The 25,850-nt window shown below is 41.3% G+C and overlaps 1 protein-coding gene across 1 annotated transcript; it reads right to left on the bottom strand.

The window, feature by feature from the left end:
• Positions 1-274: 274 nt before the first annotated feature.
• Positions 275-25,639, bottom strand: LOC139717225 (metabotropic glutamate receptor 8-like). The gene is made up of 7 exons (XM_071628727.1): positions 25,463-25,639; positions 14,474-14,764; positions 11,072-11,227; positions 7,351-7,548; positions 3,900-4,957; positions 2,381-2,654; positions 275-1,435 (listed from the first exon to the last, which is right to left on the bottom strand). The coding sequence occupies exons 1-7, from the start codon at positions 25,572-25,574 to the stop codon at positions 1,359-1,361; spliced, it is 2,166 nt and encodes a 721-aa protein (XP_071484828.1). The 5' UTR covers positions 25,575-25,639; the 3' UTR covers positions 275-1,358.
• Between the last annotated feature and the right edge of the window lie 211 nt (positions 25,640-25,850).

The following is a 25,850-nucleotide window of genomic DNA, read 5'->3' as shown; positions in this document are numbered from 1 at the left end:
AATCACTTTACCCATCTTGTGCAAGGAAGAACAGCGTAACATCAACTTAGATATCAACAGTGTGTTAAGTTGGCATCACTGATCTTGGAATCATTGCTAACCGTGTGCTATGGTATAATCATGACATACATCGACTATCAAAATTAAAACCACATTTCATTCCAGTTATTAACAAGAATCGGTTTTGATCACGATTTCAATTCGCAACCTGGTATAGATATATTGCGCTAAAACTTTATGCGATACTTTGCGGGTTGCAGACGACATAATGTGATTGGTTGATTTTCGTCTGAATGACTTTGTCATTTTCGTAATCTGACGTGCTCTGACATAGTTCGTGTCGGATAGGAGCAACACCACTGGATCGGTTTTTCTGATTCAGAAAATTAGGAGAAACATTGTTGTATCTTTGTTGAGGTCCTTCTGTAAACGCAGGCAATTCCATGCCCCTTTGGTTACCACCACACGTTAGATACCATTGTGGCAGACGACGGTACTACACAAGTGCGGACGACGAGAAATCCGCGCGTAACTTCATAAAACGTGCAGTGCGAGAAGGGCGATTATTAGCAACTCCGCTTGTGCAACTAAAAGAAACCACTCCTCAAAACTCCGTTTGATTGGCTCTTCACTTTAGTTTATACCACGGGCGCCATCTCGTGGTACAGCGTTTATAATCATTGGGACCACACCTACACTTAGTGCGAGTGTTTGATTCATTAAAGACGTTCGCAAAATAATCACTTCAAATTTCCTTTCGTATTCGATCAGACACATGTGAACTGACCGCCCAATGCGAGGCTTTATGTAATCAAATCCATCCATTTGCTGGGACACTTTTCTGCTCCCTCAAATCAGTTGACACAATCTGCCAAACCTGCCAAACCGCTTAGCAAACCGCTCCCAGTTGCTGGATACTTGACAGGTGCCCTCCTGCGATTCACATTCGCAAGTTTGGCGATCCGCGACCACTCCTCTTTTTCAACTGACACTGACGCGATCCAATTGTGTCTTTCCTCGAAACTTATCTTTAGAAAGCTCCGATGTTACCTGCATGGCTTTCTAGCGAACATTCTTTCATTCCAGGCTAAAGTTTGTTGCCATTTGTGTGGGATGTGCGACGTCTGGTGTAATTTCCGTGACAGTTTTTAACAGTTTATGTCTTTTGTCTTTGAGTTCTCAGTCTTAAATGTGATAGACAGTGCTATAATGAGTTGCGATATCAGTTCAGCCACATTCCCTGGAACGTTTATCATCAGACATACAGAGAACAAACGCACGACGATAAGCCTCAGTTGCTGATGAGTTTCTGGATCTCCTCGATACCGCCGTAGACGAGGAGCCGTGAGTTTTAAACATCACACGTCCGTCGTGGCTTCCAGTCTGTTTAAATGAGTCTGTTCGTCATCCGATCCTCCGGCCTTGTAATCGATTTCTGTGACAACATGAAAATGATAAGCAATCGGAAAACAGAACGAAGCGAAACAAAATATCACATCACAATGTAGAATATCATCAAAAGCATGTAGTATTAAGCGAAAATCATTAATTGGATTTAGTGTGATCGACTTTGGAGGTAAAGGAAAGCCGAGTAAGTGAGAATGGACAAAAATGAGAAAAAAGAAAATTAACGTGATATCATATCATATGCATCCATCGAAGGTCCTTGTGGATTATCAACGTGTTCGCCCTACTTCTAACTAGAACACGAGAGCAAGGACGCGTGAGCGTAATTATTTTTAGTGTCTTCATTTCCTTTAAAGACAAACCCTTCCAAAGACCAAACCAAAACCTCTCTCTACGCTATCTTACGCTGGAAATGAAACGTTTAGATGTTGTTTGTTTGTTTGTTTGCTTGTTTGCTTGTTTGTTTGTTTGTTTGTTTGTTTGTGGGCTTTTTAGCCTGAATTAGAATGATCTAGGTCAACTTTGATGGTTATCTGTATCTCGTGCTGGATCCAAAAGGGTGTGACAGAATGCTGGAATTTGAGAGAAGGTTCGTTGGAACAAAACATGTTCTTTCATTCACTTAAAGGCCGAAATCGGCAGAAAATATTTTACCTGACATGCGAAAATTGACGGTGATACGTTTCACGTTGTGTTTTACCACATTGGCATTCAGCACATTATACGAAAGAAGTTTGCAGTAGCTTTGATTTATATGGGGTTGCCTGAATCTCATTATTTTCCTTGATCTGTAGAAATTTGGTCTTTATTATCTAGGTCAACTCTGAAGACAAAAACGGTTGAACATCTGACACTTGATGATAACTCAGGTATCGGACTGAAGATTAATTCCTAAATCTGATAGGCACTGACTTGCACTTGATAGTTAAATTGTATTTGTCTATCAAATCAAAGTTTGCTGAGAAAGATTTACCCAAGGTAAGATGAGGTCGGAGTCCAGTACCTGACAATGCTGTGTTGGACGTCGGGGAGGTGGACGGGGCCGGCCGCGGCCTCAAGTCCCCGTTCGGCCGCGTCTCCGCCGACCCGCAGGCCGACCGTATCCGGCTGTTCATCACCATTGTCCCCGGCTGCTTCTTGTTCTTGTGCGGCGCCAGGACCACAATGTAGACTTTCGGCGCGAAGATACAGCCCAGAGTGACAGCTGCGCTGATGATTATGGACAGGCACAGGAGCATTTGCTGAATCTGTGGAAACACGGTTAAGAAGCCGGCGGGGAGCCAAAACAGAAAACAAAGGAAAAGTGATTCGGAAAAGCTTAATTCAAAATTAGTGACAAGAAGTATGCAAGCAATGATACGTCCCTGAACACACGCATCTGTTTATTTTAAAAAAGTGAGATATAAATAGAGATTACAGCACATATCAAACGGCAAGAATGTATCATTGTCTCTAAATAAGAAGCTATGAAGGATTATAAGCTCTATCAAAATTTGTTTGCAGATCTGGATAAGAATGGGAATAAAACTGAACTCGTTCAATCATCAGGCTGTCGGAATCATGCCATAATCATCAAGGTTGAACAGCTACAAGAACACTCACATACACAAACCAATTGCCGCGAAAGAAAATTTAAGACCGATAGAATTATAGCATGCATTGCACTGTATATGGTAAACATATACCGACACCTCGATAGATGAAACCCAATTCAGTGAATGAATGATAGGAATGATCTCTCCAACAAGAACAATCTCAGGTGTAGTTTTCAGTAAAATTGGTTATCAAAGAATCCTCGTGCTATAATCACCAATATTGGCTGAATGGAACCGTCCCAAAAAGATCGTGACGCTTTTGTAATGTGAGTAGCTGCTAAAGAATAGCATTATTCAAAAAATGATTTGTGTACTTCATAATCCATTTCACTCGTTTTCTTAGTGGCCTGACTATCTTTTTAATCTTGAAAAATGGTTATCTTATTGCCTTTCCACCTTAAGCTTTTTTTTAAACCAGCATGTTACGTAGGATGTGAAAACACACTCTTAAGCCTGACTCTAGGGGGCAAAAAAAAAAGTATTATTTCGTCATTTCCTCCCTTTGATCCTCTGGATCCAATGCTGTAAACTAAAATTTTCAAGGTAATACACAACTCCGTGAAATTCCTTCTAGCACATTTGAAAGGCAGCATGTGAAGCCCCTTAAGTTCCGGATCGTCATGATTGTTGTTTTTTTTTTTCGCTAATATTTTCAAATAATTCACGCATCGGTGTTTATCAGTTGACCACATCTAGCAGAGGAGTAAATCTTTATGAAAGCTAAGAACAGATGGACAGAGGAAATTTGGTGTATCACGTTGCAAGTTTGCAAACAGCGTGTAACCACATAACCACATTAGCGAGAACCTGGATGAAATGAATACATCTCTTCTCTTATCATTTACCACGAGAAAAGTGTGAGGCATATCGGCTAGCTGCCGGGAGCTCCTTCCTTACCTTGTAGTCTGTTGCTGAAGTACCAAGATAAATGGGAATAAAGGCTGACCACATGATACAGGTCGTGTACATGGAAAACGCGATAAATTTGGCTTCGTTAAAGTTCTCTGGCATTTTCCGAGTCTTAAAGGCATAAAGAGTGCATAAAACTACTAGGAGCATTGCATATGCTAACGACACGACAGTCGCAAGGTCCGTCACGCTACAGTCTAGTATGACTTTGTCCCACGAGGGGTAGTGTTTCTCAGTGTGTGGTGGCACTAGCACTAACCACACCACCACAGCTATCACCTGCACAGACACGAGAAGTGAGCAGATGACCAGCTGCGACCGGGGACTCGTGTATTGTGGCCTCTTTACCGACCGTTTACCGCTGTTGAATATTCTGTACACCCGATTAGTTTTCGTGAAGAGAGCGGAATACGAGATGACCACGGAAAGACCCAGGATGATGCGGCGGAGGCAGCAGGTAAATGTCGACGGCTGAGAGATGATGAAAAAGGGCGTGGCGAACGTCAGCAGGATCCCGACGAGGAGCACATAACTCAACTCGCGTCCAGACGCACGGATCACTGGGGTGTCGTTGTAGTAGACGAAGACGGAGATTACGAATAGCGTGGAGAACGATCCCATGATCGACAGGACAATAGGTACGATGGCCCAAGCTGATGACCAGTGGAGGAACTCGATCTCGATGACGTCACATCCGCTTCGGTTTGCATTTGGCTTGCTTCCCAGCGAGCAATTCCTACACGTGTATTCATCCTGGAGGTACTGCAGCTGATCACATTTAGCACACACCCAACAACATTCGTCTCCTTCCCGCTTCTTCCGCACGTAGCCTTGTTGACAGGCCAAAGAACACACCGAAAGCGGGATGGTGTTGCTGGTTACCTTGTCTCCCCAGTTAAAGCGGCTGGTGTTTAGACTAAGCCGCCCATTCTGCCACGATCCAATCGGTACATACTTGTACTGAGAGTCGAACCTCTGGTACTGGAAGAGGTCGTAGCTTCCAGGTCGGTCGCCGTCTTTGTTGAAACGTACGCCTCCGCTGCTTCCTATGATAACATGAAGTGACAATTAATACAGGTAAAAGTAATGACGCAACAAAAATGTAGTAAGATTCTACTACATAACGAATATATTAATCCATATAGTGCTTCACTCTCTATGGGCTCTCTATATAGCTTGTGTAAATGGTGGGTGAAAATAAAGAGAGCCTTATTTAGAGAATATGCATCGTGGTCTCACCGATTGTTCGGAAATAAATCTTATTGTATTATCAAATGCATAATATCATAACGTTGTAAGAGACAGAAGACAAATTGATATGCTTAACACTATAGATGACATGCACATGGGAAAAACGGATAGGAGTGGATAAAAAGTGATATTGGTAATTTTCTGCATTACCACAATGATGTGACCCTCGTCGACCCTTCACTCAGACTGATCACACTCTCTATTCATGAATCTTAATGCTCCATGAAAACTTCTCCATAGCAATAGCTCTTTGCTTTTATCTCTCTTCAATATCAGAATTGAAATGCAAAGTCGAGTGTCAACAACCTCCTCTCTCCTTTTTGTTTCTCATTACGTCTATCTGTCTCTGTCTCTCTCTTCTCTCTCTGTCTCTCTCTATCTATTCTCTAGCTTTTACAACAATCCTTTCTACCTTTCCCGTTGCCACCCTGCACCTCCCTCTTCTCTGACAGCCCTTACTTAATCCTCATATCACAAATCGCAATCTATTTGGCGAGCATTGTAGTCAGGATAAGCGGACGAGACAGCCTCAGATTTGAATTCATGCTTTCAAATAACCCTTATCCCGAACAATATTCATACAAATGTTTCTTCGAAAAGAAAATAACAGCCGTGACAGTTACTCCATCTTCTTCAAACACCAAATTAGTTACCAGTATTTTTGTTTTTGTCAGATTCGTTTCTTTGTCTGATGGAAATGTAGGACATAGGAAGTTTTCCGAAAGGGAAAAACTACAAGGGAGTCCGGATTTGACAGTTTCTTGAAACACCTGGCCTTTTTGGTTACATTCTTCGAAGTGCTAATCAGCCATTATACTATATTTATTTTTCAATTTTAAGATTTCTGATCGAAAGAGCTTTAACAGCCAAGATGCCGTCAGCCCCCTCCCGAAAGAAAACTTTTAGAAAGAATAAGGTCAATCTCAGTTGTTGGTATCAAATCAAACAGCCCTTAGAAGAACTTTAAAATAAAAAAGGGCTAGCTGCATCCCCACCATTATCACTGGGCATCTCTCCTTGAAATATCTAAAGTACCTGCAAAACTCACGTTACAGCTAGAATGAAGACCAACTATAATGCATCTAGGTTTAAAAGTAGATTGAAATAATACATGCGTTTGGCTAGATAGCCATGTACATCCTCACATTTGTGATTTATACTAATGTTTGTACTATTGTCAACCCTCCCTGTTTATGACAAGTTAAGGTATAGTTTAAGGGATGATACAGCATTGGTTGAGGTGAGGATTCAGCTTTTAACTGTTTGCAAAATACTTAGAAATCACTTTATTAAATGTTAAAGAGCATACAATTCCTAGAGGAGTTCAAAGTTTATTTGTTGGAAATCGGTTTTGAAATCTCTTAGACATCCAAAAACAGAGTAAAACAAAGCGATCCTATTAAAATGTTTTGGAATTGGTTTTAGATATCTCAGCCATTTCAAAATCAGTTCTCATCAAATAAATTTTGAATCTTTAAATTCCTCTCAGGATTTAATATGCTCTTTCATATTTAATGATAGAATTATCTAAAAAAATCATCATCAAAAAACGATGGAAACCTGAAGCACCATCTCAACCGAAACTGTTCCAGCCCTTTAAAGTGCAAAAACTAATATTCATGTCATATCCTACTTTCGTCAACATGATTTGATAGGGAGATGGATATATCAGCATGAGGGATTATGTTATGATGACATACATTATCATCAATTGAACAAGAAATCGAAAATTCGCACGATTATTGCAATTGAAATATCCTAGTAAAAGAAACCGTCCTCCCAGGCACTTCCGAGTGAACAAACTGAAGTTGCAATGTTGTTGAAGGTGTAAATGCCACGGGAAATAAGTAGACAATCACACGTGTAACGTATCTCTAAAATTACGAGTGCACGATATCTTCGAGCATTACTCCTGCAAGAGCGCGATTACTTCAGTATTTGTTCTGCTAAAGGGTGAAGACGAATTCAACTCGAGCTTTTCTCGGAATGCAGTTTGATGCAGATATGCCTTCCGAATTCAATCCTACTGAGACTCGATTACAAGCCGTCTTCGCCCCATAACGGCAAATAATTCGCCCGCCCAAAGGAGGCTCGTTCGCTTGGTTTCTACCTTCTAGCCTGCCCTCCGCGCCCTTTCCATGGGGACACTACACGACAGATGGTGTAAGCCAACGCCGAAAGGGAATACCTTGGAAAGAGATGTTTTTCAGATAGTCGAGATACCGCTCCCCGTCAACCCGGGTCAGGGCACTACACAGCCCTTCGGTGCCGTTGCATAGCTCGCGTTGCATCTTGTCGAGTGCGTGCGCGAAGGCGTAGGTGGCGTCGATAACGAAGGCGACTTTTCCCTCTTGTTCGTACACCTCACTAGTGAGCTGCTCGTAACCTGAGAAGGATGGAGAAAGACGGAGAGAGAGGACAAAAAAACAGGCAAACAATGATGAGTACCGCGGTTTTCCATACATAATGATATCAACAGAGACTTTCCGAGTAATGAAGGATCACAGCACAATAATGCTTCGTATCGACAGTTGTATTAAAATGCGCCAAAGCACTTGGATGCACGCTGCTTTACATGGATATTTTTGCATAGTGAAAGGAGTTCATATCCAAAGTAGACGATGCTAACGAAGCGCCACAGGAGTTTGATTGTTGTGCTAGTCACAGGTTATCGTAACGCCGTGCACAAGAAAGCAAAACACACGAAGAAAATACCGTGTCATGTTAGTGCTCCCTTTCTCATACAACGTCTCGTCTTTTCTCTTCTCTCAGCCCCCCCCCCCTCTCTCATTCTCTCTCTCTTTCGCTCATTTATATCTGCCATGGGATGAGCGCTTTCCTGTCGAGTCATAAATCATGGTGATGAACGATATTCTAGATTTTGATTTAGTGTATGAGTTTAGCAAATCTAATGAGCTTGAATGAGTTTGACGTTCGATAGAGAGTCATCATGGTCACCTTTCACCTTTCATCTTCCATCGGGTGATTCATACGAAGGGTTGCCTTTCTTTATCCACTCATCTTCTTGAACACAGAGGATATTATAGGGAAATTCCAGTGCAGTTGAAAGTTAGTCTTAAAAAAATGAGCTATTTTTTCTTTGCACAACAATGATAATTTTTGATCAAAATCGGAGGAAAGATAAAGAAGATATGAAATGTTAAAATTTCGCCAATTTTTTCCAGAAACAGTTCTTGAGCAGTCATTGTAATATGCAAATCGTGAAGTGATGGTGATCCCCTCACAACTTACATATTATAGTTGTATATAAGACTGTGAAATTTCCTGCTTTTTTCAAAACGCAGTTGTGCTTCAATCTAAAATTCTGATATATCTGACTGATCATTATCTTGAAGATATCTATCAGTAATAGCATTATGTTTTATACTGTCATTACAGAAAAATTCAATTTTCGTCATTTTCGTTTTGGTACATGATCAAAGGAAAATTGTGAGGCGATTACATCATAAGCTCACTCATTTGCATATTGATATCAACTGTATATACGCGAATTCTTCAGCAAAAATTAGAGAAACTTTACAGTTTCATAACTTCCCAAATTTTTCTCCGATTTTGATTAAATTTACACTATTGTATTTGTAAGATTTTACTCTTTCTTATGAGACTAACGTATAACTGGCCTGGAATTTCCCTTTAAGAAGCTATTGTGTGTCTTACAATTGGAAAAAAGAACTTTTGTCAGAACGGATTGGTTTGGCCGCATTTGTATACTTTGTAATAAAATCAGGAATGAACATAGCAATCATACTGATAAAAGCATGAAAAGGAAGAAAATATTTGTTACCAACTTTTAGAGTGAGTCTTATTACTATCACCGTCCTAAAACTTCCGTAGGCATAGTAGGAAAGACGTTGGTGCAACCAGGAACAAAGTCAAAGACAGGTTTTTTTTTGTTTTTTTTTTTTGTCAGCATTCAACAGTTGTATCGCGCAGAAAGAAGGACGTAAGACAAACTACAAGCACAATCATTCTTCTTAATATACCAGGCTGCCATTGAGCCAGGAAAAGATGTTGCTGTTGCATCAGAATGATCTAGTTGTTTTCGTACATAAAAGTCAAAATGATGTCAAAAATATTGACAGGAAGTCTTAATGAAGACGAAAAGGGCTTCTCCGACAAGGTCTAAATAATGTGAATCATTGGAAATCTACTCAATCTTGACGGGACACTTTCTCCTCATTAGACGTGTCGTAAAAACCATGCCCTCCATTCATGAACATTTTCATCTGAAACTGAATAAATCCTTCTCTTTTGCATTTATCTGGACCTGATACAGGATGACAAAGTTGGATAAATGATTTCAATTCATCACGTTTTGGGACAGATTCTAGTATGGAGTATATCCAGTCATTTCCCCGTTTCCTCTGCCAGTTTTCTCCACACATTTTTCGCCTTATTGTTTTTCTTTATATCATCTTATTCAACTTCTTGTGAGTCTTACACACTATTTTCAACTGTTTCTTCTTCCCCGAATACTATCTTATGTTTTGAATGTGCGGCCTTTTTCTTTGTATCAGCACAACGTACTTTCTTTCAGTCGGAAAGAAATGTCATCCGTGAAAAAATTTTGAGTTTCATCCAATTTGGGCATCCCCGGGAAATGTAACATCTAAATTGTTTACGGTTTGTCTTTTCGAGTGGCCCCCTCTATCTCAATTTGCGCTCGTTTTATTCCCCTTCTTGAGGTATGACAACAATAACAACAACGATTGCATAACCTCTTCCTACGAGCCACTATATGCTGTCACAGTAATTAAGGTCATCGGATATACGTCCCGTAGAATAGAAAATGTGTACAGTGCAAGAATCGCAACCCAAAAACCTTTATGAAAGGTTTGGCATGCACTAGAATATAAGCGATGTTACGACTTTTTACCTTGGTGATGATACCTGTAGTCAATAGTGCCCTCTGTTGCGCTTATTTTACGAGGTAAGGTTGTGCTATAGGATACGTTACGTTGCACTACAGGGTCTAGGGCAAATACCTCATGGGCAAATCTCCCCAGACCCTTCCCCTGACCCTAACCCTAATCCTAATTCTGAACGTAATCTCCAACTCTAACTTCTAACCCTAAACCTAACCCTAACCTTGATCTTTACTATGATCTTATCACTAACCAGTATTTAACCAAGGGTAATTATCGGGGGGGGGGGGGGGGGTAATTCCCCCGAGACGTGCACTAAAGGCGACAAGTTTTGTAATAAATAGCCGTTTACAAACATGTTCATTGTGTCACTGAGCAACAATAATTTCCGGAGGATATTACGTGGCACTTTCATCATGTATGCCACTTGGAAAAAAGAAACTAAAAAAATGTTCAGTTGGAACAACAACAACAACAACAACAACAAAAACCCAAACACACTGCATTTATAAATTGATTGCAGATTTTAAAATTGTCGGGGGAAAAGAAAAAAAAAAACCACCTGTCCTAATGTTTTGTCCAAAGTTTTAAAATTACAATTTAAAACCTGACTTCAATCAAGGTAAAATCTAGAGGTGGCTTGAAGGAAGATAACACAAATACCATCCACCCGCTTTGCCGAGAAGCTTGCTCAACGCACTGGCCGGCCTGACCAGCAGATCATATGGATGTAAGCTGATAGCCTGTGGGGATAGAGTCATGATTAATTCATATTCTATTACAGTATAATATGTGTAAAGTGATATACGTGTTAATAAATGATTATGATTGATACGGAATGAATGGAAAAATGAATTAGTAAAAAATAAGGAATCGGAGTGAATGCTTTTGCATGAACAGAGCACACTGATGAATTAAAATTAAAATCAAAATTGAAATTAGAATTAAAATTAAATCAAAATTAAAATTAAAATTAAAATCAAAATTAAAATTAAAATTAAATATCACAACGATTGAGCTCACCTGAGCATTGCTTGACGGTCTCGGCCGTGGGCACCGTGGCCTCCTCACGCTTCCGGCGGAAGTTGAAGCTACACTGGAAGGTACGCTCCCAGAACATGTGGAACCAGGTAGTCGAGTGGTTGTGAGGGTTCAAGGAGGTGAAGTAATTGTCGAAACCTGGATGGAAAATAAGTTATGGCAGGGCCAATGAAATCGTTGCTGGACGTCAGAGTGTATAAATTGTACCAAATGTTGGCCTGATTGCCAGACCTATTTCGTTTATAGCTAACAATGTGCACAGAGAACAGAAGCAGAAGGAAGAGGTTCGTATAAAAGTGGGACGCAGAGAAAAGAGAGAGAGAGATAGAGAGAGGGGGGATGAAGTAAGGACAGAGAGGGAGAAAAGGCATGGGGAGGGGGAGAGAGAGAGAGGACGTAGCCAAAAAAAAGAGACCTCACAAGCGCTTCAAATATAGATTATAAATGACAAGAAATGATGAAGCTTATAATCCTTCGATCTGTCGTCAATTTGCCTGGTGCCTATACTCCTTAAGAGTACAGCCCTACAGTCACGGTGTTGAAGACGCTTGTAAGAGTGTCAAGATTAGCATGAGCCAGAAACGTCGTAGTTTGTATGATTTATTGCACAGATAAAAGGTGTAGCACATCCAGCTCAACTTCTTGATCAACATTCGTGCGGGAGCAATCACAGTGGAGAGAAAAAGTATAACCTCTCGTTGAAGTCCGTTGTGTCTAATCCATTTCAAAAAGCGGTCGGCTTTGTTCTTCTTATTTCGAGACAATTTCTCATGGCGTTCTTTCAGTGATGTCGCCTCTGTATGCAAAAGTCCACGCTTAATGGGATTCTCTTCTCACACCCTCCAATAACGCGCTCTCCAAAAAGGAGAATCGCATTTGTGGCATTCCGAGTAGCCCCTTCCTTTAATCCACATTTTGCGCGGAAGGATTGCGTCGTAATCCAATGAGATCTAGCCCAGAGCCCCTGGGGGACATGTCAGATGGAGGCGCCGAATTGCAAACGTCTTATGAGAGAGCCCAGGATGTGGATGACATAACGCAGATTGCTAGCTTACTGTCACTGACTAGTGTCACGCACCCTAACGCCTTGGTAACATACTAAGCACGGACAAATCGTAAAGCTATTCGGTAGCCGGGCACACTTGTAGCATTTTAAGCTTTTACACATTTTCTCGAATAAAAGCATTGAATCAAAATTAAAAATCTTAAAAACCTGAGATATTACAATAATTTGTCACCTGCCCGCAGAAGGCCTCTGAGGCTTGCGGGCTCGAAAAATCGCTAAAAATGATCACAATGAAATGACAGAGCTTTCAAAACTCTGTCATATTATGTCACAAACAAAAAATTCGATTTGGGGGATGAAATTTCATGCTAGGGTCCTTCTGCAGGACGTGCAGGCGTAGACGACGATATTATCGTGAATTCTCTGAAAAGCATTTCAGGTTATTCGTCAGCCTTATCAGCAAACCATAATCATCATTTCCTCATTAATTGCCCCAGACAAAAACACACTAGCATTTCGGGAGGGGGGGGGGGGTGCCGTCCATGTTTGGTTGAAAATATTGTTGATGTGTGTTTTGAGGTTTTTTTTTAGTTTTATCTGTCGTGGAGAAAGAAATGTGTTCTACCGAAATCATTCCTGGTCGAGAAAGAAATGTCTCTACCCTATATTATTCTAGGGGTCTTAAAATAGAATGAAATACAGGTAATATAGGATTTTAAAGTAAGGAGAGTGTTCATGTGCATACCTTTTCATAGCCCAAAGTCACAGGCCCCTTTTCTACTGTATATCTCGTTGATTCGTTCATGATAATACACCCTATAAGGAATCGTAGACACATAGAGCTGTTAATGGTTTGAAGAGACATTAATGCAATTGCTCCGCATTGGTGTACATGAAAATGAATGCAAAAGCAAAGATCTCTTAAGAGTTCAATGGGGCAATTAATTTCCCCCCTTTCCTGTTGACTTAAGGCGTTTATTGTTCCACGTTGGTTTGTGCAACGTGAGGCACTCTACTACTGGCGTGCTTTAATGAATGGTCCTTCAGTATCGCCTGAGACACTTCGGGGCTGCACATGAAATCACGAACTGTCTGGTATATGTCTCGAGAATCAGTCCCCCATGTAAGACATCTCACGTCGTTTGTATGCAAGCTCGAATGTATAAGTACTGCAGGGTTAAAAATGAAACAAAAACCCGTAAGTAAAAATCATAGACCAAGGGAGTTGTTATAGGAGAGGAAACACAAATCTCCCCCTTTTTTTACCCATTGCCGTCTAGATTATGTACTAGTTTTAAGAACACCTTTTCTGTAGGCCCGTATGACCCAAGCTCCCTACGAGGAGTTACGCACTCTACCGCATGCCTTTATTAATTGCTTTGACAAGAGACGAGCACTTCTGTTTAACTATACATCATTTCTAAAGCACACACACACACACACACACACGCACACACACACAATCGAGAGCAGGAGGCAGCAGTTCGCTGTCCCTCTCAATATTTTTGGTAGCAATTATTTGGTGTGCAAAGAACAGGACACACAAACAAAATCTGTCAAAATCGTACTTCTTTACTGTACAATGTCACTAAAGACGCAGAAATACGCAGTAGTCAATAACAATTATAAATCCGACACATTCAACATTCAAGTACTAGACTTTGTACATGAAATTATGCGCAAGATGTTTAAATGTCAACTTTATAATTTGTATGAGATACTAATATTGATGTTATTAGCGGAGGAGACTTGAAGAAAAAGTTGAAGAATTTGTTCCGTACAATATTACCACCAAGTTTCTTATTGTAGGATTTCCAACATTTCCCTTGAAATACGGCTTAATATTTTGAAATTAAGAACCACCTGTTGGATAGCCATATCCAACTCTATGGAAGCATGGTACACCACAAGCTAGTGGAATGATAAGCATTCATTAGTCATGCTATAGAATCTACGCATACATTTTCCCAAACTGAAAAAATACTAGTATTCTACCTCCGATAGCACCTCCCACCAAGAACGGGGTCATCCCACAAGACCGACACCCACAAGTCATACAGTCCCACGAGTCCGACATTGAAAACAGGTCCATGAGTCATGAGTCATACAGCCCATGAGTTAGACATTAGGTAAATAAAGCCCATGAGTTCGACACTAGATAAAAACAGCCCACGAGTTCGACAGATACAACACGGGGCTTAAAGTGTCGGTCTTGTGAGTCTTGTCAATAGCTTAGTGTCGAACTCATGGCCTGTATGACTCGTGAGCTGTATAACTCGTGGGCTGTATGACTCGTGGGCTGTGTGACTCATGGGCTGTATAACTCGTGGGTGTCGGTCTCGTGACGTGCACCCGATAGAACGGCCCTTCTAATGTACCTGCGTCAGGAGTCCTAGCCGGAAGAAGCGTTATAGCGCCCTCTGCAGCCTTCTCCTGCGTCTCAACCGCGTTGTGCTTAGTGCCCCAGTCGTCGCTGCCAATCCAGACGAAATGCTTGGTTTTGTTGGCGCGCCGCACTGCGGCTAACAGCCACCGGACGTCCGTCTCTGAGGCGAAAACCACGGCTCCTTTAGCGTTGGGGGCGTGCTTGATCAAGTATTCCACAATGCCGTCAAACGTGGCGTTGGTTGGGTCCCGAGGTATAACTTCGGATGCAGCAATGCAGATGTCTGTAGGAGGCGGAATTTAGGAAGACTCAACATTATATTCACTCAATTTTTACAGCCACTGTAGATTATCATCAGTCGGGGGGGGGGGGGGGGGACAATTTTTGTTCACAAGAGTCATTATTTTCTTCAATCTTATGATTCATTAGACATTGAATGCAGAAAGAAATGTGTTACAATGGAAGATGTTCAATCTAAACTTGGTTTTTAGAATTGTAAATTATTGTACTTTTCAATATTATGTGGATATGATGTGCGTGCTTGTGTCACTGTCCTATCCTTGTAGATTCTGTGAAACAGATGGAAATCTTCTTATAAAGTCCATTCTAACGACAAAGTTGTCGCTCTGATAAAGGCACCTTTGACTTTTGAGCATTTAAGAAACGTTATATTGTACTACTTGCATCTGTTTGGAAGTTTTGGTTCGAGTACTGAATGGATAGTGAAATAGGATAAACCTCATTAGTGTTAATGCATTTATAAGCATGTGTGCGTGTGCATTAATTCATTTGCTCTGGGTAAAGATGTCTGTAATCCGAAACGGTGAGTTCATTGTATGTCCAGAAAAGACGTTTCGTGGTGAAAAAGCAAAGACTCGTATTTACAATAGAGGATATTCCTCTTGTTAGGCGTTGGACAGAAGGTTGTTTTCGTTTTGTAAGACAGAAAAAAAGACATCTAGAAAGGATTCAATCCTGCGTCATATTGATCAGAGTGAAATATGAAACTCTGATGGAAGAGCAGACGACTTTCAGGGCTTTTTCCCCACAGCTCTTCAGCTCTCGGCCAGCGCTCAAATTTCCTCCATCCACCTGTACGCATTGTCCTACCAGAAGGTTGTTTTCAATCTGATTCCTGCATTATCATGCCTCACTCTGATCCAGAGATTCCCCTTCAAGGTTTTTCACTCTCTTCCGGACTTTACGTCGGGGGTAAAAAGGAGGAAAACGACAAAGTCGCCCAGAAAACAACGACCGAAGCCGCAAAATGTAGACGTGTCGCGAGGATTCACGGCTCGGCTTTGTCGAAGTTCATAATAATCATTAAAGGTGCAGCTGCCAATATAGAGACTAAGTCAGTATGTGTGGGAGTTCGCACGTTGAGAGAGAGGGAGAGATGGAGGGGGGGGGGAGAGGAAGGGAGAGAGAGACAGGCAAGCCGTGAAGATTGTGTTGTCGTGAGGCCAACCCGATTTGTTTACGAGACACCATTTGGAAACAAATTAAAGTTATCAGAATATCTGACCGGGGCGTTCAGATGGAAATGCGGCTATGGTAACGGCGGTTCGGTGCCTCAGCCGCCGGGTCAACAGCCCTCTTTCTGACGATGGGCACCGGCGCGGGGAGCGGCTCTTCGCCGACGGCCATGCGAAACTCCACAAAATGATTAGCTTTCGCCCTCCCGATAGAGGGTTTGGTGGGATGAAGGCGCGACCCTTAAACTACCCCCACAGGCCACTCACGGTGAAGGAGTAGCACCTAGAAGAGTAGTCCAGGGCAATGGATAGTGTATTGATTGCGCATGCATCTCAACTACATTTGGCGTGGGGTACCTGTCATGAGAACAGGTAATGACACAAACTCGTCTCACACCAGTCTCCTGCCAACTGCATTTACACTCACCTGAAAGAGACTAAATCGGGAGAGAAAGAGAGAGAGAGAGAGAGAGAGAGAGAAGAAGAGCAGTTCAGAAACAAAACCGTTGGTATATTGACCGACTGTTACCGTAACATTTTGTCGGTGTTGAACCTCACATACAGACTAGTGAACATTTTTGGTGAGTGTATTGCTCATGCATCGATGAATCTTGTAAGAGTAAAATTTTCATCGAAAATAATAGAGTATTCGTGTTGATCTTTCTTTCCTTTCAGAATATATGGTGAATGACGTGGAAAGTGTATCCACGGCATTCATAATGCATAGCGATGAGACGTGTCATAGGTGATGCACCTAATCTAGCTTTATCTTTAGATGTAAAAAGGGCATTTACTGTAACCGGGGTAGTCTAAACAAATCAATGGCCCAAATCAGACCCGTTCCAGAGGCGAATTAATTGAAGGAGTATCGTGTTTCTCGGGAATCGATGCAGATCCCAGCGCACTCGGCATGCATATATAGACCTCTTGTGTTGAATCTGGTACGCTCATTTGAATTCTCTTAACTTCTTGTCGAGCACCGTGGCGTGCAACATGAAGGGTCTTCCAGTTTTCTCCACGAGTCCGCCGGGTGAGAAGTCTAATGGAGGGCCGGTGATTTGAAGCGCTGCACTTTATTGGGCGGAAGCGACTATTGACCTCTATATGTCATTCGGCCAGGTGGTAATCAGGCGGACTGATCTTTTAAATGGGCGAAGTGAGATGGAACGGGGATGGTCCGTCCCTTACTCGACGACCACAAACACACCGAATTATTTATCACATTAAAATAAAATGCAGTTCTTAATGAAACACAGTTAGACTTGAACGCTTCTGTGTTAAATTTATACGGCACCACGAGGTATAGACACAAATATAATGCACCATTTCAATAAGGGATAAGACTGCCATTGGCCATTGCGGCTTTACCAGCATCTGTGATAGTAGTTCACAAATAAAAAGAACCAGAAAACAATCTGTTACAAACACTATTGTAAACGAACTTGCCACCCTCAACACGTGTTACCACTAGTCACCGGCACGTCGTGTAGAAACTGGTGCTGTCGATCTGTTTACAAATTGCCACTGCAGATGAAATCATGTAACTTCCACTCATATTCTTCAATAACTAAGTGTCCTCTTTACATTACGAGTTCCCTGATGCACGTAATTCCAGAATGCAAGAAAAAAAAACCCCAAAAAATAATCTTAAAAAAAACCCTTCATGTTAATGGATTTATTCTAGATAAGTGACAGTTAATGGGTAAACAAAATTGCCTCGAAAAGCTAAAACCCATACTGCACCTGTTCTGCGTCGGGTTCATTGAAGTAAACCACTTACGCATAATATACTTCAGTAGCTTGCCATATACCAGGGAGATAAAGCTTCGCCGGATGTACAGAGTGGTGTGTGGAAAGCGAAATGGCGAAATGTTTTGTGAATAATGCACCCCTGCAGAAAATGACCCAGTGTAGTCACTGGGCTTCCGAAGACAATAATGTCGGTCGTAACAAACAAACAAACAAACAAACAAACAAACATACATACATACATACATACATGCATACAAACAAGCGAAAATCTTTATATCGCCTTCATTCGGGATTGACTTTTTTTAAGTGATTTGAAATTTGACATAGAACCCTTATCAGTTCTTTGATGTTCATGTTCATTTCTATGAAATGTACAACTGAAGGTTTGATATGATTTCAAATGAGCATAAACATAACTTTTTCGCCAATTACAATTGTCATTAGTGAAGTTCTAGTACTAAGTATACCAAGTTTTTTAATGTGTGTATACACGTGATAAATGCTTTCAGTTACACTGTAATCACGAGAATCAAGCGCAAGTTCAATGCCAAGTTTTAGAATAACAATAAATGACTAAGGAACAAAAAAAAAACAGTTGCTAGCCCAGTCATTTTAGGAGAATAGATCAGATCCTAAAAAGGTCATATTATTTTGAATACTCTGTACGACCTTCTGTTCCAAACGAAAACGCATCCAAGGCAGCTATACACACACACAAACAAACCCATACAGACAAACACACAAGCATACACAGACAAGCACACATACACTTTGATATTTACGGCCACATCAACAAAAAATCAATACTGAGCGTGGATATCAAAATTGCACATGGAAAAAAAAAACAAAATTCATTATAAAACGTAAATGGGAAGTACGATCATGCACGCAAGATTATGCCTCTCTATGATGTTTATCTTCGACAAATATTTTTCTTCTCTGTACCCTTTCTTACTTCCAAGTTTCCGTTCTCTTATTCTCCTTCTCTCTGCAGATATTTGTACACATTATATTGATAATAAACAAATAAACCCCAAACACAAAAATGTATCTAAACATACAAACATACAAGCATACACACGTACGCAGTTACTACTTATTATGTGAGTGTATATGTGTCTTCGTGTCTGTCTCTGTTTCTCTCTCTCTTAGTCACCGCCCCTTGCCAGTGCTTAGACATTAGTTTTTGTTGGTCTCAATAACAGGTGCCTACACTGATGCCCCCATTAGGGGCGCACGCTTCTCCGTGGCCTTGCGCCAAGCGTGTCGTATTGCCTACATCTGCCGCATTTAGAGTGCAGCGAAACGCACGTGTCTGGTAACCAATACCCCCTAATATCTAGGTCTGATATGAAATTGTTCCGCGTGCCGTAGCAAGAATGGTGCTATGTTCCCCCAGAGGTAGTGACAAATGAAGGCGGATTAAGATAAAACTCTTAACGCTACCTTCCATTTGAAGTGGGGTAATAGGTTAATGAAACGCAAAGAAAAAAATAAAACACCTGGTACATACGCAAACAGACAAGCAAGACACACACACACACACACACACACACACACACACCTACACACACACACACAAACAAACACTATTATTTCCGTCATAATTTTGAAAACCATGATGATAATCTAGAGGAGGGGAGCAGAAGGGGTGGATTGGACATGGAACTAGGTGGATTTTGGAGAGAGGAAACAGACAAAGGCGAAAAAGAGAAGTCAAGGAGAGAAAGGAGAGATGCCATGGGCCGTCTGTAAGACCTTGATTACCACTCATCCAGCCTCTTGCGTGCGTCCTCTTGGTCCCTGAGTGTTGTAGACAAAAAAATTGAGTCATCACTTGGCGCAGGTCAAACCATGATGGCTAAAGTGACTGCAGTCCTTGCTTAAAGGGATCGTATAGTTTTGGTTCAGATCTAATTTCAGGTTTCTAACATTTTTTTTTTTTGTGTGTGTGTGTGTGAGATAACGAGAAACCTCTTGAAATATGAAAGAGCATTTGATTCCAAGAGGAATTCACCGTTTATTTGATGAAAATTGGTTTCCAAATGGCTGAGATGTAATGCAAAACAGAGCGATCCTGATTAAAGGTGGACTCACATTTTATTACTATCGCTTTGTTTTACTTTGTTTTTTGATATCTCAGGGATTCTAAAACCGATTTTCACCGAATAAACTTTAAATTCCTCCTAGAATGGTATGCTCTGTATTATTTCATAGGTGATTTCTCGGTATCTCGCAAAAAGTTAAAAGCCTAATTCTCATCTCCACCACTACTATAACATCCCTTTAACCCTTCTCTGTTGACATCATTTCGTCATGATATCACTGTGAAGCATGGGAGAATGACAAACAATGCTTCGTGCTGACGTCTCCAACCAACTCCAAGACTTATACTCTACAAATCCACTTGTCCGTTTGTCAACATCCTCTAAGATACGAGGATGACAACAGAAATGCCATGCTCTAGAGGACCTGTTACGCACTCCTGATCATATTGAAGTATTCGCATTTGCATTCATGCGCTCCTTCTAAGAAAACACATTATCATTATAGAAGAAACATAATATAACTTGTATAGTAATGGACACATTTGGATGGCTCCTCTCAGTTGTGGTTACATTAAAGGGATGCAACTGATCTTGAGAAGGGTTCATTGTGAACGGCAGAAGTCTCATTGAAGAATTTAATGGGGCTGAATATCTTTAAGATATAAAAGTAATGTTTTCTTTCTCTTGTAAACTGTTCATGATGGTGTTTCTTTTGCTCCACTATGAGAAAGAGAGACAGGTAGCTAGAAAGAGGGAAAACGAGAGAGATAGAGAGGGAGAAAGAGAGATAGAGAGGGAGAAAGAGAAATACGTCGAGAGAAAGAGAAATACACTTACAGCATTTTTATTAGCGCAGTGCTCGCGCTCGATGTTATTATGCGTGGGATTCGATCATCTAGGGAAGGAGGCGCCCCGTTAGCCAGCCCCGCCGCGGCTCTGGGCAACATCACAGACAGAGCGCGGGGAAATATGAGATAATTTGCCCTCCAGCTACTGATGAAAGACGCACGACGGGCTTTGGACCTCCGCAACCCCGTGGAACTTACGTAAAGTTTAAGCAGCGCTTTCTGGGACCTTGATGGGACATAAGTAGCGTAATTTAAACCCGAGACTTTTATTTCTCGCCCGAATTTTTTCTGCGCTTCCTCCATTTTTTTTCTTTTTTTTAAATCTTGAGTCATTGGCTGCGTGACATTCTCTGGGAATCGCACTCGTGAAGCGCCCCCATTAGTGTCTGGACATGTCGCAAGATGAAGGCAGCAACACACCACGTTTCTCCTCGAGGAATAAAGAAAAAAAAGCACCCATACAACACATGAAATGCAAACAAAGCGCTCAAATTACTTTCCTCAATATTCCAATGACCACTGTACATCGGATCTATTTCTATTGACCGGTGATTGTGCGGAGTATAATTAGGAAGAAGACAGCCTATCCGGATCGAGATCCAATTTTGAACGAGAGGTTTTTCATACACCAAGTTTAGTCTACTCCTGTTGACTCTATTACGCTCAATCAACTATCAGTAAAGTACAATATCCGTTGCACCGGTTACCTCGTTTACTTTGCCCGAATATGAGAATGGCAAACCTCTTGAGGTGAGGATTTCTAAACACGAATTCCCTTTTCCACATGGTTTTCGCAGTATGGAATGCCGTTTGTGCAAATATTCGCTGAGTGGTATATCATAAAGCGGAACGCCTTTGAGATGAACTGGAGCGGTAGTGTAGCAAACGTATAAAAAATAGGGGGAAGAAAATGAGAGAGAATGTCTGGTAGACACATGGCAGGCTTGCAATCTGAATGCGAGTAATTGTAGAACCATCAGGATTATATAGGCTACAAATCAGTTGCATTTTGCCCCCCGATCACTGACTTTCTCAGAAAGGACACTTGTCCTGAATGGGAAGGAATTAACTATCAGTGAAGGGGGGGGGGGGGGCGGCGGAGGGTGCTGTCGACAATGATCATACCTACTGTACTTGTCGGTCTGAAGATACATCAATGGGGCGCCGTTTTCCTCACTGATGTCACCGACCTAGTGCTTTAAGTCATACATTTTGATTGAAATTGGAGCATCAAACGTAGTCCCCCTTTTGATCGTTTTACCGCATTCTGCTCTCATTTCTCGTCATACGCGCCGATTAAGGGTGAGCCTTTTACCACGGCCGTCTGTTTCTTCGTTGTTTGTTCGTATGTTTCTTTGTATGCGTTTTGTTGTTGTTGTGTTTTCGCTTTTTTTTTGGGGGGGGGGGGGGGTAGCGCTAATAGCATGGAGTGCTTATATGCCACCGTGGTCCTGTGGCCCAAGCTTCAAATGAAAACCGTCAGTTTGCGCGTGGAATGTTGGTCTCCCTCCCTATTTCTATGCGGATCGCAATCATTGTGAGAGACTTATGAGTTGGAATGTAAAATAATGATAATACGAGTGAGAATAAAATATCATGTCTAATAAGAAGAATGTTTAATAATAATAATAATGATAAGAAGAAGTATACAGCATCGCGAAGGAGAGAACAAAATTTGATGTTTGACGTCGACTCATCGAGCAAAAATTTCAATAGCTATGTACCGTTCGTTATCGTTCAAGGACATGATTCTACATGGTTACCGATATTTCGCTCATTCGTGTGACGATATTTTCCTTCCCTACAGAATGTTGCAATCGGCTGTTGCTGTCTAATGTACTTAGGTACACGGCTGTATACACACGCTAGTTGCCCACCATGGGCTTTGACACTTTACAGTTACGGTATAAGGTATGAAATTTGAACTATAATTATAGTATCCTATACCCATTGAACGTACAGAGGTAAGTTGATTTCAGTGTGTGAAAGGCTTTATGATAATACAAATGATACATCCTTTTGTACGCGTTATCATCTGCAGATTCACATGCATGGTAACTGTTTAATAATTCAATAATGATGATTGATCATTGCCAGAATGATGCAAAATGTATGAGACCGTCTCACGACTTTAGCAGTTGCTATGAAACCAAGGACTGTCGTGTGCATGCACATACTACGTACCGTCATACAAGTCGAGCGACAATCGGAAGATGCGATAGTTTATGGGACACGTGTCTTCGTCTAAACAAGCACAGCTGTCCGTGCGCTGTCCAAGATTAATGTTATAGCGGCTTAAACAGACCCATGACATTCATTCAATATCCCTCCGCGTCGAGAAGATATCTATTTCAATATTTCTTCATTCGATTCATACAAGGGGAAATGAGCCTGACCAGGGAATTTGAAGGGGCCTGATGTTGAAAAAAAGACGGGCACGGGGGCGTGATGCCACTTTCCTAGATACGTCAACTCATTTTCTTCCCTTTTTGTCTATTCTTTATACGATTGTTTTGTTGACGTCTGAATACATCGCCTACAAAACGCAACAGGCTTATTGACTATTAACTATTTGTCACTCTCAAACGCTGCTTACGGAAGCATCATGTTGGTGATGGAAAGAAAATTGTAACTGTAGCAAACAGAACCTTAATAACCTTAATATAATCGCTGGAGCTATAAGGCAAACCAAGCAGGTGGGGGGAAATGCGGTTTGCGCGGTAATGCCTTCTTCAGCCTTTGTAAGTTAAATGTTTGATAAGTCCTAGTCGAGACAAATCTCTAAATTTTACACGTTATCTGTCACTTGTTGATGCCGCCATTTCTCTCTGTTTTTTTTTTCTTGCAGATTTGTCTATTTTTACACAACCATCAAAGCTCTTTGATGAAAACCCATTAGTCTCGCCATCTCCTTTAATAGCATCAGAGTGACATTCCTCACTTACTCAATCAAAACTTTTAAGATGCTTACAACGACGTATAAAGCCTGATATTCAACAATGCTATAATGCTGATCAAGATCTGTACATTTCTATTTATAATTTCGTTTGTTTCGCACCTAAAAGAAAACGAAACTTGAAATCAGTCTCCCGACCGCGACTCATGAACGTTACCCACATTGCGCAGTCTGTCTCTCATACTCTATTGTTCACTTTATATGTATATATATATATCAAGTGTAAAGACAGTCGTATAAACACCGCAGGAACCAAAAAAAAAAAAAAAAATTGGCTCCTGCGGTGTTTATACGACTGTCTTTACACTTGATGTCTATTTACTACACACCGACGCAGAACTTTCATATTTTGATTATATATATATATATCTTCTCACGTAATTATAAATCACAAACAATTTCAAAATGCTACGTCTGTAATTATTGATAACAGAGGTGGGTTGTAATGGGTTTAAGTAATGTAAATGTTTCCTGCTCTGTCCTTTCTTCCATCCAGTGAAAACTCGGTAATTGGTATGCCTGATCATTACTCTAATTGGCACGACACCAATTACACCAGATTCACCTACGCATCACCATCCGCACCCCTACTCTCTACCCCCCCCCCCCCCCCGCCCTCCGCCATCCTTCGCCTACGGAAAGGAAAGATGCAGCTCACATTTCTTCAATGCGTTTCTTGTGGCCATTCAGCGTTCAACGCAGTGCTTTTCAGCAGCTGCTACTCCAACAAATTGCACGGCGAGCCTAATTTGTGTGCTTTCGACGTTTCCCCAGCCCAACGATGGCTCACAGGGGAGATAGGGTCATAATTTAGACTTAACGTTCTGGACAAATACGCCGTCTGCGGGAAGACTGGGTATCTCTTTTTTCTTCCACTTTTTTTTTTTTTTTAGATATATGCGGCTGGCAAGTTTCTTCATGGCAAGACAGCAATTCAGAAAGTGCTTTCACTGTACCGTCTCTCTTTCCTTCCGAGAAAGATAAAAAAAAGAGAAAGAACAACAACAGAATGTATGTCAAAATGTTCTGGTTTGTTGGAGAATGAATGGGCAATCCATTAAACTATTCGCATGACGCCAGCAAATGCCTCTTCTCTTTCCATGGCCGAACTAAATCATTCCAATACAGCTTTATAGGATGACTCAGAGGGCTTTCTGAAAAGCATGCGCCAGGTAAAAACAGGTGCATGAAATATATGCGTAGTGCACTAAAGAAAGCAGCTCTGTATCAAATTAATGTTGATGTATTTTGAGATAACACAAGCTAGACGGATGTGCTTTTCTCATACGATTTCTGAGAAAAAGTCAAGGGCAAGAGAATACAGGGTTCTTCATTGAACTTTCCAGCGTTAATAGCCGACTTTGATATGTTATTTTTTAAATTTTCATATCAGTCATCGTTATACAGCTAAATACAGTTAAATATTACTTAATACGCAAATATAATGATATATGTATATAATATGTATATGTATGCATGTGTGTGTGTGTGTGTGTGTGTGTGTGTGTGTGTGTGTGTGTGTGTGAATGAGACGCGTTAAATAGAAAGCCTTATGATCTGTTAAGTTGTGTATTTTTTCCGTAAAATATGATCAGTCCCAGCTTATATCAAAAGACCTTTACTTATACTACACAAACGGTAGGAAAACCGGCAAATAGATAATTGAAAATTGGTCAATCACAACATCACATTTATATGAATCACTCAAACACATATTCATTGACTCTCTGTGTTTATATCTATCAAAATAGTTGTTTGTCCATCTAGTTATCTCACTAGCTTCATATCCCATCTTCCACCTCCCTTTCTCTCTCTCTCTCGCTCATACTCTCCCTTCTATACTTATCCTTTCAGAGTCTTTCTGTCTTCCTTTCTTTTTCTCATCTCCGCATTCTCCCTCACCTGTAGACCTGGTCAGGTTCTTAAACGCGTCGATCCCCTTCTCGCCGTAGTTACCCGCCGAGGCGATAGTTGACACGTACTTCCAGCCGAGAGCCCTGACCACGTCCAGCATGGCTTGAGCTTGGTATGTGTCCGGTGGCACCACTCGCAGGAAGTAGTCGTAGCGGGTCTTGTCACTCAGCTCCGGGCTGGTCGAGGCATAGCTCACCTGAGGGATCTGGGGTGCAGACAGTGAGGAAAGCGGGTCAATTCAAATCTTTATCGATTCGCATTTTCAAAGGGACATTAGACTATTGCAACATTCCCACCTCCCCCTTCACCGCCTAAAAAAAGACCCCCCCCCCCAAAAAAAAAACCACCCCCCAACAAACAAACGTGCTGTTTAAAC

This window comes from Diadema antillarum, unplaced genomic scaffold, assembly GCF_040938485.1.
Source record: "Diadema antillarum isolate AM-2024a unplaced genomic scaffold, OU_Dant_1.0 scf00000072, whole genome shotgun sequence".
NCBI classification, from domain to species: Eukaryota; Metazoa; Echinodermata; class Echinoidea; order Diadematoida; family Diadematidae; genus Diadema; species Diadema antillarum.
Note: the sequence above shows the minus strand (reverse complement) of the source record. Positions and strands in the feature narration are given on the sequence as shown.

What these genes read in the sequence shown, in the direction of transcription:
- LOC139717225 (XM_071628727.1), bottom strand. Translation starts at nt 25,574, where the DNA reads ATGCTGGACGTGGTCAGGGCTCTCGGCTGGAAGTACGTGTCAACTATC. An exon ending in GAACCTGACCAGGTCTACAG is followed by an intron (nt 14,765 to 25,462) that starts GTGAGGGAGAAT and finishes CGCCTCCTACAG; the next exon opens with ACATCTGCATTGCTGCATCC. An exon ending in GAAAAACATCTCTTTCCAAG is followed by an intron (nt 4,958 to 7,350) that starts GTATTCCCTTTC and finishes ATGTTATCATAG; the next exon opens with GAAGCAGCGGAGGCGTACGT.